The 14693-nt window shown below is 42.4% G+C and overlaps 1 protein-coding gene across 1 annotated transcript in view; it reads right to left on the bottom strand.

Annotated features, from left to right (window-relative positions):
• Window positions 1-1072: 1072 nt before the first annotated feature.
• The window catches only part of itpk1b (inositol-tetrakisphosphate 1-kinase b), a 37236-nt gene continuing 23615 nt past the window's right edge, over window positions 1073-14693 (bottom strand). The window contains exons 5-11 of the mRNA XM_034675403.1: window positions 13808-13925; window positions 6899-6997; window positions 6622-6662; window positions 6144-6309; window positions 4181-4248; window positions 3935-4097; window positions 1073-3665 (exon numbers count right to left, since the gene is read on the bottom strand). Coding sequence (XP_034531294.1) covers window positions 3346-3665; window positions 3935-4097; window positions 4181-4248; window positions 6144-6309; window positions 6622-6662; window positions 6899-6997; window positions 13808-13925 — 975 coding nt within the window. The 3' untranslated portion in view covers window positions 1073-3345. The remainder of the gene's footprint in view (window positions 3666-3934; window positions 4098-4180; window positions 4249-6143; window positions 6310-6621; window positions 6663-6898; window positions 6998-13807; window positions 13926-14693) is intronic.

The raw sequence follows: 14693 nt of genomic DNA on the forward strand, positions 1-14693 counted from the left end.
CCCCTGCTCTAGCTAGTAGGAGTGCAAACTCCCGATAGTGAAAACAGAACAAAAAGAGCGACACAGCTGCACAGAAACTCCATGTTGTAGACATCGCTGATCATAATAGACATCGCCATGCAGGAAGACAGTTCACTTTTTTTTAAAATCTCTGAGAGATCTTCAAATACAGAGTGCATCTTTACACCGGTGAGATTTTTTCAGAGTTTACGTTAACTCTAATAAAAAAACGTGACATTTGCTTTGTTTTATATCGACCACTTAGCAGGATGAATATCAGGATTAAGCAGGTATATTTTGAGTTTGAGTTGAGTTGAGAAACATTTGTGGCCATTTTTGTCATTCAGTTCTATTTAGGTCATTAAAGCACTGATCCTCTGATCATTATTATTATTTAAATATTTCAGTAAGGCAGCTTCCTGATTCCTTTGCAGGCTCTTTTGTTTTTTTCTTAGCTCATTTTATATTTTTTGAGAAAAGAGAAAGCTGAGATGTTGCCCATCATTGTTACTTGGTTGCACTAATAAAGTGCTGTATATCTGTGGTTGCATTATTCTATTATCAATTTGCTTTAATTTTTAAGTATGTAACAGATGATTTCATTGATAGCCATAGACTACATGTCTTTCAATGTAGACTTCCACTGAGAGGAACATATTAGACTATTTAGGAACTAAATTTAGACTGTCATACCAGCTTGATCATCAATGAAAATGTCCTGGAAATGTCCTGGAAAATGATCTCTGGAAAAGAGTGGGAACCCTGTAGAGGTCATTTTAAATTACACAGATCATCCACTTCACAACTTCTTTGTAGACCAGAGAAACAGTGGCAGTGGACGGCTCATCTCTCTTAGAGATACAGAAAATCATTCATCCTTGCAGCCATTAGGCTTCATAACTCTCTAGCCAATGGGAGATGAGCTGACAGACAAGTGAATTACTTGTTTTATGTGATTTTTTTTTATCATTTTATCTGCCAGACACCTGAGTTTCCCTTCAGGGATTAATAAAGTACATTCTAAAACACTCAACAAGACATTCACACACAAAGTTGAAAGAACCAAACTGAATCAAAGAGAGCCACATACGGTTTCACGTTTATTTCGCCCTGTTGTTTTGGCCATTTGATTAAAAAAAGGTCACAAAATTGTGGATTCCTCTCAATTACAGAACTGATACAAAACAACATACTGTACGGATGTAAGCCTCAGCATATATACATGTACTGTACAAGACACCCAAGACGTAAACATTCAGGTAGAAGCTGGGAGCATGATGACAGTCTGGGCTGCAGAAATGACCAAGGGTAGGATTAACCATTTATTTCCCATTTAGAAGCACGATAAGGAGCACAACATAGGACGCACAATATAGCAGTGTACACGTATCAGCCTTTACAGGGACACACACTCAACTTTGTCCCTATTTCTAGATGTGGGGAAAGGATCTGAAAGGTTCCCCTGAGCCTGCTGCAACATTTTAAGATTCTAAATTCATTGAGGTGTCACAACACTCAAAAATGTGTTTCAGGATGTCTTTTGTTCCAGAGAGGTGCTGGTGAGATGGTTGCACTGACACTAGTGTTTATGATCTCAGAGTGAGGAAGAGGACAGTTGGTCCCCTTGGATTATGATGTAGGAAATAAAACTGCAAGAATGTCTATTCAAGACAAGAAGAAGAAGAAGCAGCAGCAGCAGGCTCAGAGGAATGAAATAATCTGTATTCACTGCAGGTTGGCACTCATTCCTTCCTAATGCTAGAGGGAGACAACAGCATCAACCACAAGCTCATTCTGTCCCCAACCGTACAACCAGACCCAGCGCTTTGCTACACCCAGTAAATATCCTCCGCTTGTTCCAAAACATCCCGTGCTTTTTCATTTCATCATATAAAACATTTTCCCCCATAAAATCTCAATAAAATAAAGTTGCTCTTAGTAGATATCAGGACAAATGTATTAACAAAATCGGAGTAAAAAAATCTCACAGTGAACACTGGGAACAAGAGCTGGACTGTCCCGTCTCCCCGTTTCCCCTCCTAATGATTTCAACATGTGACAAAGATACAGCAGCTGGAACAGAAGACAGGTTGAGAAAGTGAAACCTGGACTGAAGGTTTCTTTAATTATTCAAACCAATTATCACCGTTACTATTTTAGGATTTCAAAACCACTGATACCCAACAGGTGGGTAATCCAGACACAGATCTGACTCTTTGTGGGTATGTATATCATCTGATTGAAATAAAAATGGAACATGACAAGCTTCACAGCAGCCTCAGTCTGTTTTTTTTTTGATAGGTTATATTGGCCTCAGGAGAGTAGTTTGCTCACATCACAGATAGAAGCACTGAAGACATGTGAGAGTCTATTACTGGAGATTACAAATCCATAATGTGATGGAAACAAAATCCCTCTGGAATCCTGAAAAAAAAAATCCTGGAATTCTCTGGAAAAAGAAAAGAAACATCCACAAACACAAAAAAGGAATGCGATCCTCGTCTTCTTGTGGAGCGACTCAAACAACGATGCGGCTTGTTTAACACCAAACATCAGTCGAACAGTAAAGCACTCAAGGACAGAGTAACATTGGTGCAACAACAATCAGTAAAAAATAAACTTGGTCACATGGTCATGGAGATTTTTGTGTTGTTGAACATTCGATGGTGATGTTTGTTTTTTTCCTTTCAGGCGTTCTTTCTACACTTGAAATGAATCTGATGGCACTGAGGAGTAAACCTGACACCTGTTTGTTCAAACTAACCAAACCTAAAACTAATCTGTTGTTCGTGTTCAGACGGTTGGCCACAGTCACATAGCAGCCTGGGATCCGTGGAGTCGTGTTTGCACAAAGTGAAGAGGAGAGACGTTGGTCGGACACGTAAAGGAGTCAGCTGTGTTAACTAAAAACAAACACATGTCACGGGCCAGTCCTAATGTACCCGCGTGTGTTTATGTGTTTGTTTGGATCATACATTGCACATCTAGTGGCACATCGCTCTCCAAGTCCTGATTGGCTACCTCACCTGGACCCTTTCATCACAGAGAACTCACACAAGAGAGAAAAATAAAATCAGCTATTAGGCAAAGTTCCCAAAGTTCACATTACAGTACTGTTAAGTCTCATTAGACTAAACGAAAAATACAAAAAAGGCAGAGAGAAAAAAGCGTACACCCAATCACCACCATTTTCAATAACTATATAGGAAAAGGTTTCTTTTTGATTAGATATATTATCATCATTAACATCATAATTATTATGATTATTATTCATTATTATTGTCACCATTGTCATCCGTTTTTTTTGTTCAGGGGTCAAACGGAGTAAGGAGAGGGGGGGTTCAGTCACTGAGAGGAAGCCTTGGTGGCTATCGTGGACACACAGTGCTGCTGGAAGTTGGGGGACATGGCCGAGTTGCAGCCCAGTCTCTGACGCGGGCCCTTCAGTCCTCCGTCGCCCTCTACAATCCAGGGGCTGCTGCTCGCCTCTTTTCCCAGCATGCCGCAGCAGGCAGGGGCCGGTGGGGCGGCGTTAGGTACCGTGGTGCTTACAGGCAGAGCTTTGGGCTGTTCGCTGGTGAGGGCGAAGTCTGGGTTGTGGCTCTGGAGGACGCTGCTGATGTGGTTCAGGAGGTCGTTGAAGAACTCAGGGACACCCTCGTAACCTGAGAACGCAGCAGGACATCAATCAGGCAGTTAGTGATGAAGTTTTTGTATTAGACTGTATCTAAAACTGGATTAATCTGATTCTAAAAACTTCACATTATCACCTTTCTTGGTCTACTGGAATATAAAAATGGGTAGTTGAACTACATTACAGTCATTTTTGCACAATGACTAGAATTACAGAGTGAAGTAGAAGAGAAGCTTCAAGTTCTAAATCAAATCAAATCAAAAGTTGCTAATAAATCCCAACTCCAGGTGTTGTACCTACCGGGGAATGCATTGACATCAATGACGGCGTGTTGGCCTGTTTGGTTGTTGATGATGACATCGATGCCAAACAAGGACACGCCCAGTGCCTGCCTCAGCGACCTGGACAACTCTCTGATGACATCATCACTGGGCGGCTGAGACACTCCCTCCAAGTTCTCTCGCTGAAACAGAACATTTAAGTATATCAGTAAAGAAAGAATCAGAATGTCTCATGGTATAGAAGTCAAGGACTCTTAGGACGTACCGTGGTCAGGTCTGAGGATGACTCCGGTTTGGAAACATTGTGGCTGTTGAAGAAAATTGCTTTCCTGTCTGTGAAGGAAACAGAGAAAAAAGGGTTAAGTAGGCGTTTGAAAGCTTTAAGAACACTTAGACCAAATCTCAATGTCCACCCTCAAGCACTCACTGACTGTGAGGCGTGTTCCCGCTACGTCTGTGAGGGCTTAGGGCTGTCCCACTGACAAATCATCAAGTGTGTGAGGGATCTCTCACTGACTTTCTGAGCTCTTTATGCCGCCTTTCCGTAAGTGGGCATTTTTGCTGATTTAGCATAAGGGAATTACCCAGAGTTCATAGCATTAGGACGGGAAACACGGGAAATGAATGCCGTAACATGAAATAAAAAAAAGTGTGACTGTAAAAAAGAAGCATGAAAGTTGCAATGAAATTTACAGGTAAAAAAGTGTTTAAGTATAAATATAGAAAACAGCCTTAATCTATTTATATTCACAGATATTTGTAGACAGTATCATTTCTATATTTTTAGTTATATAGCCTATTTATATATTTTAAATGTTGTGGTTAAGCAGTCTGTACGGTGAGAGCCTGGATCACATGGCAGTCAGTTATCCCTTAAGCGCCTTGAATTTGAGGAAAGTGAAAATTGTGCAATAAGACTTCCTAATATCACTAAGGTGAGCTGTTGACGTCATGCAGGTTACGTGAGATGTCTCAAAGTGCTGTCCCGTTCCAGTTCTACGGTTTTGAGTCCTTACAGCCTCCTGTCCTCAATCACTTTCCAGCTGACGTTGATTGAGTCAAGAAGTGCTCAGGGCTCAGGGCGCACATTGAGATTGGCCTTTAGTTTCCCCTGTGTGGTCAACTTTAAACACTTCTCATTTGAGGCACTAGGTGGCAGCAAAGCTCAGCTGGTTTCACAGCACTGTAACAGGACCAGAGGTTTACTTCTGCCTTTATTTGCTGCTTTCAGCACCTGTTGTAAAATAACAGACACCTTAAATGAAACCAACCTGGTGAGAAGTCTTTAATGTCAAACCCAGTCAGTCAAACACGTGTCATGTTTAGTTCACACAAAATCAGACAAAACAGCTCCTGATATGTTTGACCTGGGGAGACGATTTCTTTTGAAGTGGTGACATGATGAGAAAAAAAGGGTGATGAATTTTGTTACTTGTCACTGTAATGATTGATATTTGGAAGTGAGGGGTCAGAAGAGGAGGGGGAAAACAAATCCAGTCACTATCCAGTATAAAATATTCCCCTGGGACCTCTGGAGGGTCGTTGTAATGAAGTGTTGGGCCGACGTCCTGGTTCGTTCCCAGACTGGAGGAACAGTTTTAACCCGGCATGAACATGGGAACAAAGACTGGATGGGGACACATGTTCTCTTAAGCTGTCTTTTATCAGTGGCCCTACCTCTCTTTATCTTAATTCCTCACTCTTTCATCCGTCCTCGCCCCCCTCTACGTAACTCATTGTATACCCTCAGACTGCAGTGTAAACTCCTCTGAATGCTGTGCAGATGTATCACTGTGGTATGTTGCCTTTTTGTGTTTGACAGGGGGCCGTGCCTTTAGCTGCAGCACTCAGCATACCAGGCTGGGAGCAAACGTTCCCTATGCACTGTTACACAAAGCAGACAGCCACACTAATGGGTGGAAACCGGTTTGCACGAGGGCCTCCGCTATACCTCATGCAAATACTGGAGTCATTTGTGTAAGGGGACAACCCTGCATTCAAAGTTGCATCATGGGTAGTGTTTCTGACATGTTTATGGAGAGGCATGTCTTTGCTCCTCTGTACTTTCCAGAAGCATGTTGCAAGAGCTCTAATGCGGCCCGCTCATCCCTTAAAAGGTCCAATCACAGCGACTATAAAAGAGGTTTTATGAGCGTGTTTGCTGAGGAATTTCAAGAAGCAGTGCGACTTGTTCGTTCTGGCTAGTGTCCGTGTGTCCGTCTCCTCACCTGCTGGTCCTGCAGGGAAGTTCTTCAGTGAGGGTCTCTCCACCACAGTGTACGAGTCTCCCACCACAAACACCTTGTAGAGCACCGCGTTGTGGTTGATGAAGCTCTGGATCACACAGGGAGGCTTCACATCCTTCAGGTCCTCTTCGCTGAAGATAATAGCCATCTGTGGACAGATTTACGCAGACAAGGGCCTGAGTGAGACTTCTAAAAGCTTTAAAAGCTATCCACAAGACGAGCACACTTAGACATCAGCTCGGTACAGTTAATACAGATAGATTGAGTGTGGAGGAATGAGGAATATTTGGCGAGCCTGACAGGAGTATTGATTTCAGCTGACACACAAAAGGCACACAGAGTACAGCAGCACCTTATCAGATTGAGTTGTTTGCAGTTGAGTTAAATGACAATCCTGGGTTAAGTGTTAACGCTCGCACAAAGCAAACTGTGGAGGGTGTGTGTGTGTGTGACCTCTCACCTCGTGGGAGTTGGTTCCATGAGCCACCCGTGTTTTGCAAACTGAGGAAGAAATAAAGGCGAGGAGAACTTAGCAAGGTCACCGAGCTTTGATAAACAGTCATTGAGCCCGAGGCTCTATATGACACTTTGACAGTGAACACAAGAATATGAATGAGTAACGTTTTAAAGAACAACTCGTGTTGACAATCAGAGTATATGGTCTAAATAATGTAACTGAATTAAAGATATAAGTCCTCTTTATCTTGAGGAGGACTGAGATAAAGAAAAATACTCACTGAATGGGAATGTGAGTCCTTGCCTCTTGATCTGCTCCAGCACATCTGGGCTGCAATCTGTGTTCAGGACCATGAATGGAGGAGAGCAAATCCTCTCATCTGATTCAAAGAGAGGTAAAGGAAGAAATGTGGAATTGAGTTAAAATTGAAAAGAAGGAACTCTTTTAAAAAATCATCTGGTACATAAAATAAAATCGAACGTGAGGTGTGTTCAAACCTTTTTCCAAACTTGGAGGTTACATTTTCAACTTCTGTTTCTGTATCACTGTTTAACTTTTCAGAGAAGGCCCTGGGGGGACAGGGCCTTCTCTGTCGCTGCCCCCACCCTCTGGAACTGTCTCCCCCAACACCTCAGATTCTCTCCCTCACTCACCAAATTCAAATATGGACTCAAAACACACCTTTTTACAAAGGCTTTTAAACTATAATTGATTGATTTTTTTCTTGTTTTGTTTTATTTTGCTGCCTTGCTCTTCTTTGCTTTTTGTTGTTTTTTTTTTGCACTGTTTTCCTTTGCTTTTCTATTGTATAATTTTATTTTCCTGTAAAGCGCTTGGAGAATCTTTTAAAGCGCTTTTATAAATAAAATGTATTATTATTATTATTATTATTATTATTATTTCATGGATCAGTTCTCAGCTTCGGCAGACTTGAGCGTCACGGAATCACCTTTGGGATCCAACAAAACTGAACCATTATCAGGGTGGTGAACAGTGTCCACCAAAAATGACAAGAGTGAAAAATTGGGAAAAAGAGCTCGCTCACTCCAAGCAGCCCAGATGGTCTAAAAATAGTCCTTGAATAATCTCCTTCAATTTAAGGTCGGTTCAGCACCAACATTTGTTTCTGTTTCCTTCTAACAACCTCTGCCATCTGCCCTTTCTTTTACTCAGCAATCCTCTAGATCTGCTGTGCAGTAAAAGAGCAGTCTGCTGATTTTCATAGTGGCAGCAACAACATAAAATAATTTTCCATCATTGATCTGATCAATTTGCATAGAGCTCACACCTTTGATTACATTCATCATTTAACATGCGACTCAAAGGTCACAGCCTTTCGGTTACACTGGTACAGTTATCACCTTCAGTATCTAAAGTACATCCTGGAACATTTAGAAATACTTTACTTTACACTTTTTGCTCCCTAGTGATGAGCTCTGATAAGATTTGGTTTCTGCACACTGTCTCAACCCCCCGCGATAGCTGAAGATGTTTTTCTGGAAATAGCAGCACTCGCAGCTATTCTTTCTGTTGTCATCCGTACCCTACTTAAAAATGAAGGGCAGCACAGCCTGTTGTAGTTTGAGCAAAGACACTAAAGACTGGTGTGACATGTGGAGCAGAAGAGTTTGTCATAAATGCAGAAACACCTGATTTTTAACTGGATTTGGCTGAGCTGTGTGTTTATGTTTTTATCCTTGTGGCAGGTTTAGACGACAAACACAGCAGAGGCCTTCTGAGGCTCGGGGAGACAAATGACTCCTGTCCAAATAAATCAAGCTAAAAGCTGCCAGGCTCGTCTGCTCCTCCAGAACAGACACAGACACAGACACACACAGACACACACAGACACACACAGACACACACAGACACACACACACAGACACACACACACACACACACACACACACACACACACACACACACACACACACACACACACACACACACACACACACACACACACACACACACACACACGCACGCAAACACATGAACACACAGGAAAATGCTGAAATACAGGAAGGCCCACAATCTTGAGAGGAACTAAAGACAAGTTGAACCCACTGAGGACTTCACAAAGTCATCAGATCCATCACCTGACTGAGAGACTAAAGTCGGTCAGCAGCACACGCAGCAGGTGCAATTACACAATAAACCCTCACTTTTATGAAACATAATTAAGGCCAGGGCAAACATCCAGCCTCTCTCTCTCACCCACGTCCACTGTATTTCTACACCATGCCGTGTTTGTTAACATTTTGCATCACTTCCTGTGGCAGCAGGTCGGTCAGTTCCGATAAGACAGAAAATAACAAACATCCTGCAGCTCCATCACGCTCCTCCGTATCAGGGCTGAGGCTGCATCTATATTAATGTTCTGCCTCATGTAATTTCCCCTCCACAGTAGGTACGCGGGGGTGATAAGGCAGCTGGATGGAGATATCACCACAGGAAATCAGCGAGGGGGCCAAACCAAGAGCTGGCAAATTGCAAATGACAAAAACACAATAGAAACACGCCGGCCTTTGTGTGCTGCCGGTCTAAGCTGCAGCAGCTCTCTCTCCCTCTCTCTCCCTCTCTCTCTCTCTCTCTCTCTCTCTCTCTTTCTACGCAAGCTATTGCTGAGATCAGGGGAATCTCATTTGAAAAAAATGTAGTCCAGTGCTGAGTGCTGTACTCTGCATGTACATGGGGCCCCGCACATGTACAGACGTGACAAAGTGCAGACACACACATACATGAAAAGCACCTAAGTATGCAAAGGTATGTATAACTCTTACAACTAGGGTTGCAAAATTCCGGGAATTTTCAAAGTTGGAAACTTTCCATGGGAATAAATGGGAATTTACTGAACTGAAGGTTGGCTCTTATTAGGGAACATAAATATAGTTGGGGAAAATATATTTTAGCATAATCCTAATTAAAACAACCAGATTTCATTCAAGAAGATGCTTTTTATTTGCATGTTTAATGGGACTTTTTTGGAGGGAGAGGCGCTCTTTTCATTTAACATTTTAAATGAGACTTTGTTGGGATTGCATTTTTGTTAATTTTTGAATGGGTTGGGTCGGGGGGGATGAGTAATATTTAACTCAACATTCATGTTTTGTTCTTCAATGAAAGAATTGATTGTTCAATAAAATATTAAACACTTGTTAACGCTTTCAACTTTAACACAAGTTCTACTTAGAAATAAATCTGTTTTAATTGTATTGTTTTGGATGGATGTCTGCTTATAACAAAACTAATATTTATGCTTGGATATGATACCTTTCCATTAAATTACTCTCAATTCAGTTAATTCCCATAAATTCCCATAATTCCCACAGAAAGTTTCCAATTTGGAATATTTCCAAAATTCCCCAGCTTAACTTACAACCCATTATCTCAGTGGATGCATTATAAAGTTGTCTCATCCTCTACGTTATATTTGAATAAAGAAATGAGCTTCATGCTCTAAGTCATTTCTTGTACCAGGCTGTAACATGTTTCATTTAGCTGTAAATGAGCTTTAAACACAGGGCCTAACGAGGAGTCCAGCCTTACGTGGGCACTCCAGGAACTACAGTTTTTTTAACACTTCCGCTTTGGCTTTGTTTTCATCATGTCGCCTGGTATCTATTCATTTTTCTGTGTAAATGCAGAATAATCAAAGTTGACACTAACCACCAGAGCAACGGAAGTACAACCAAAACAAAACAACCCTGAATAACCTCGCTGATGTGCTGATGTACCCTCCAGATAAAGAAGTCAACCACTGCAGAGGAACATGTGCTTTAACCATGAGGTACTAAATTAATTCCCTAAAAGAAGCGTTTTATTTTCATTTCAAAAAGGAGAATTCTGAACCTTTAATGCATGCCAAAGCAGATTTAGCATAACATATTTTTTCTGTTTTGCTGTTACGTGACAGACGAACACAGAATGGTCCTATCCTCTCTCACAGGCAGATACTTGTTCTGCGCTCTGTAACCTTTCTCTGCACAGCTGGATGGGATCCAGTGTTGGCTCTGTAACCAGTCACTTTAGGGAGCGGGAAGCCTGGAGGGTTACCCATCAGTCATCTCTGCACTGGCTAGAGCCACGCTCGTCACACGGCTGTTATTTTACCAGGACAAGAATAGCAACATAATGTCTTTCAGGAAAACAGTCTGGAGAGGAAAATATCCCTCTTACATCACCATGTTCCCAAAGACTGATGGCGTTCAATTCTGTCAAACAAAAAAAAAACAACATCAACAGAGATAAACCTTGACGAGCTGCAAACATTTCAAGTTCAGGGTTCAGGATTTATACTAAAGAGAGCGGGGAATGGAGGATGAGAGCGAGTGGCCAAGTTTGTGATAGCGTGCATGCTTGGCTCTGGTGGACGTTTTAGGGATAATGGCGTTGGAGGGGCGGGTGAGGGGAGGGGGGGGATCAATCTCTGGCTCTGTCTAAACACTGTGAGCTCGCAGCAGACCCAGCGGAGCCCAGGACGACGTTTACGGGACACCGCCATGGGATGCTTTTAAATTCATTATCCTGGTACATTGTTTCCTCCTGTTCTCGTGTTATCTGTTGATCCGCTGTGTTTCTGCACCTGTCTGCTCCGTTACATCACACTCATGCGTGCAGAACACAACAAACTTTAAGTCGAGAAGAAATCCCCCAACAGGCTTGTATTAAAGCCAAAGATCCAGGTCATATCTCCTCTGTGGTTGAGGCATTAGATACGCAGAGCACCAGAGTGCCAGGTTACATTAAGCTTCATAAAGTGTGCTGCTGTTTAGGTGAAGGGCTGAACTCAGGCCTGTTGCTATTTCAGGCCTGTTTCCTAGAAACCCCAGCATCCTCTCCTTCCCCGCTCTCTGCTGAACTTTCACAACTGAACTTGAAGGTTTGATTGTTGTCTTAAAAAAGGTGAGACCTGTGCTCCTTTAATGAGATGTTTATCCTTTAATGGCTGTGACAGAGTGTTTCACACCCGACAGGCAGGAGACTCTTTGTTTAATCGTGTCTGCCCACTCAGCTCCTTGGACCAGAATGAGTGTTTAGAGTCTCAAGCTTCGTGAGAGACTATGATTAAAAATTGATCACTTGCATAAAAATGACTGTGGTTTGTTGGATCTTCCATGGGTGTTAATAAAGCCGAAACAGAGGGACAGTCTGATTAATAAGAGCATAAAAGCAGGAATGTTTCAGTCTGATCTCGCTGTATTCAGGAGCATTCCTTCACCCTGAGCTGGAGAGGAATAAGCCTGAAACATTAAGAGAGGCCTTTGCTTTTATAGGAGAGTTGACTTGACGACGGTTTCTGTCTATAAAAACAGTCCAACATATCAAAAGGGAAGCATACACAGGAACAAGGAGATTCAGCCGAGTAACATAAACACTTACTTTGCTCTGGCTTACAAAGGAAACACAAGTCTGTCAACAGTGCCGTGACAAAATTCCAATGAAGACAAATCTAAATCAGGTCTATTAGTGCTTGTGTGGGGCCTGTGGGGTTACTTTTAATTACACATAACATTAAGACAGCTAATTCTTGTACTTCTGTTTCAATCTATTTAATCAAATGAGTGTGGAGCAGCTGGGTTTTCGAAGACTAGAGCCATTTAACATCAAGACACCACTTGAGTGATAAAATAAGGTTCGCTTTTCCAGAGACAGCACAAGCCCATCTCAAGTGCTTCCTCCCAGAGACTTCTCCTCTCACTGAGGAGCATGGCAGCCTCTCTATGGCCTTTTAGTAGGAAGCGCTGGGTTGCCTTGGCAGCTGCTCCAGGACTCCTTGGTCTCTGCTGATAAGGAGGAGGAAGTGCCTTTGCCTAAGAAAGCAAGATGGACTCTGCACTCTCACACTACCCTCTAGTTTCAGTGTAACCTTAACCCGGTTCTCTCAGTGCCGAGGAGTACTTTTCCTTTGTCACATGCTGTTTTTCTACAACCACAGCAGAGTGGTGTAGGATTATTATGTCTTACACTCCATTCTTGTGTGTAAAGCAGCCACGATTGTCAGGGAGGTTTGGTATGCAGGCTTAAGTGTGTACAGAGAGAGCCACTTGCATTAATGGAGTGGGGATGGAAAAAAAAGCTTCCTATAAATGCAGCCTGTGAGCCGTCCTTCCCTTCAAACTGAATACACACAGAGACAGAAAGTGATGCAGCTTATACGATGTTACGTAACAGCCATCATGTCTGTTTGGATAAAAAGACGTCTTCTTGATGTTCTATTTCAGGAAACTAACGACGCAGGCGACATGCTGAAACGCCTCTGATCCGCTGCTCTGACACCAGATCGCAGCCCTACGCAGAGTCACGCTGGAGTAATACCTAAAAGGTTTAAGTTCCCTGCCATGTAGGGGGGTAAGGGGGATGTGGAAATGTGGATGAGTCAGGTGTGTTTACAGTGTGTGTGGGTAGAGAGTGTGCTCCTGCCGTCACTGAATTCTTCTGACTCCAGTCATTGAGACATTGTCCTGTGATTAGTTTACAGACGCAGAGGAAGGTGTTCCTGGACGGACTCGAAAAGCGAGAACCTGATCTTTAAGAGGAGGAAAAACAAAGGTCTGAGTTTGTTGTTTAAACAGAGGGGGGATGGAGAGCTGCTTTTGTTGCTTAGAAGAAGAAAAAAAGAAGAAGAGCTATGATATCGGTGTAAGGCTCAGCCGGCGAGAATTAAACATCTGCTCGGAAGTATTGTGTAAAATCATTCAAGTGAGCAGAGACTGCGCTGTCATGTGTCATCTGCGTGTCCCCGCTGGAGGTGAAGAGGAAAGACAGAGAATTTGCAGAAAGGAGCGTTCATGGTGCCACAGTTCCTTCATCATTTTAGACAACTTCTGCTTTTATGTAATACTGAGAAACAGGAAAGGAACAGACGGCTTAATCCAAACCCCCAACACGCCTTGTATTGACTCCACACAGATTTCTAAAAAAAACAGGTTTAAATTCCACCTTCATGAAGGTCTAACACAACACACACACACACACACAAAAATAATGACTGCTTGTTTTCATTTTTTTCGCTTTTGGACATTTGTGTCAAAATAAATTCCCAAAAAGTGACCTCTCTGTGCAACCATCACATGAACTCACTTCCCTGTTTGTGGGGGAAATTCACAAATTGGAAGTTTGAAAATGACTCAACATGAAATATCCTCTCCTTTAGATGAGTGAGTGACCTCATACATACACATCCTACCTTGCATACAGCTCTCTATCCTGTGGATGAGCTGGTAGGACTTGCAGCGATCCAGCAGAGTTCGGATGGCTGGTAGAGGGTCCAAGACGATGGTCTCAGGGTGAGCATCGATGTAGTCCTGAAAGACAGAGACACAAACATTTTGATAAGGTTTCATCATTCGGATCAGTTGATGAGCCAAAAAAACAAAGATGTCCCTTAAAGTGAAGCTGGAATGAGGGACAAACGTGTGCATAATGAGAATATTTGAACAGATTAGCCTTAATGACATACATGAGCATAAGGAAGCCTACACTACAATCATTTATAAAGGAATACAACAAATCACCCTCTATCTGTGCTTCTCTGCAGAGCATGTGACCGTCAGGAGATCCTTCTCATGTAATCAGATTGATAGTGCCAGAGGGAAAACTGATCAAACTGAGTCCTTCCTTTTAAACCAATGAATAAATATAAAAATAATAACATTTCCTCCATGTCTTATTGAGAGGCGGGGCACAAAACAACATCTTCTTTCTTATTTTTAACCACCAAAATCGGATCAGTCAATTCTTGAGCACCAGGAGACATTAGTGCTGAATTCCCTCAAGCCCGTCTTAAGATGCTGGAATGTATTCTACTTCATGCTCAACATCAAGGGTTTCAGGCGGCAGCATTTCCTTGGACTGAACAGATAAATAAACAAAACGAGAAGCTACGAAAAATTTACAGAAAGACAGAACTGATAAAGTCATCTGTCTGGATAAAGCTGCAAACCAAGAGTTACAGTCAAATTCCACCAGATCTGTGTCCGGTCTCTCTACGATCCATCACAGAACCGGATCTGATAGGTTTCTATTCTAGTCAATGTGTTCAGATCCACTGGATCCCCTCCATTGCGTTCCGG

Source organism: Notolabrus celidotus, chromosome 22 (genome assembly GCF_009762535.1).
Source record: "Notolabrus celidotus isolate fNotCel1 chromosome 22, fNotCel1.pri, whole genome shotgun sequence".
In the NCBI taxonomy this organism is placed as follows: Eukaryota; Metazoa; Chordata; class Actinopteri; order Labriformes; family Labridae; genus Notolabrus; species Notolabrus celidotus.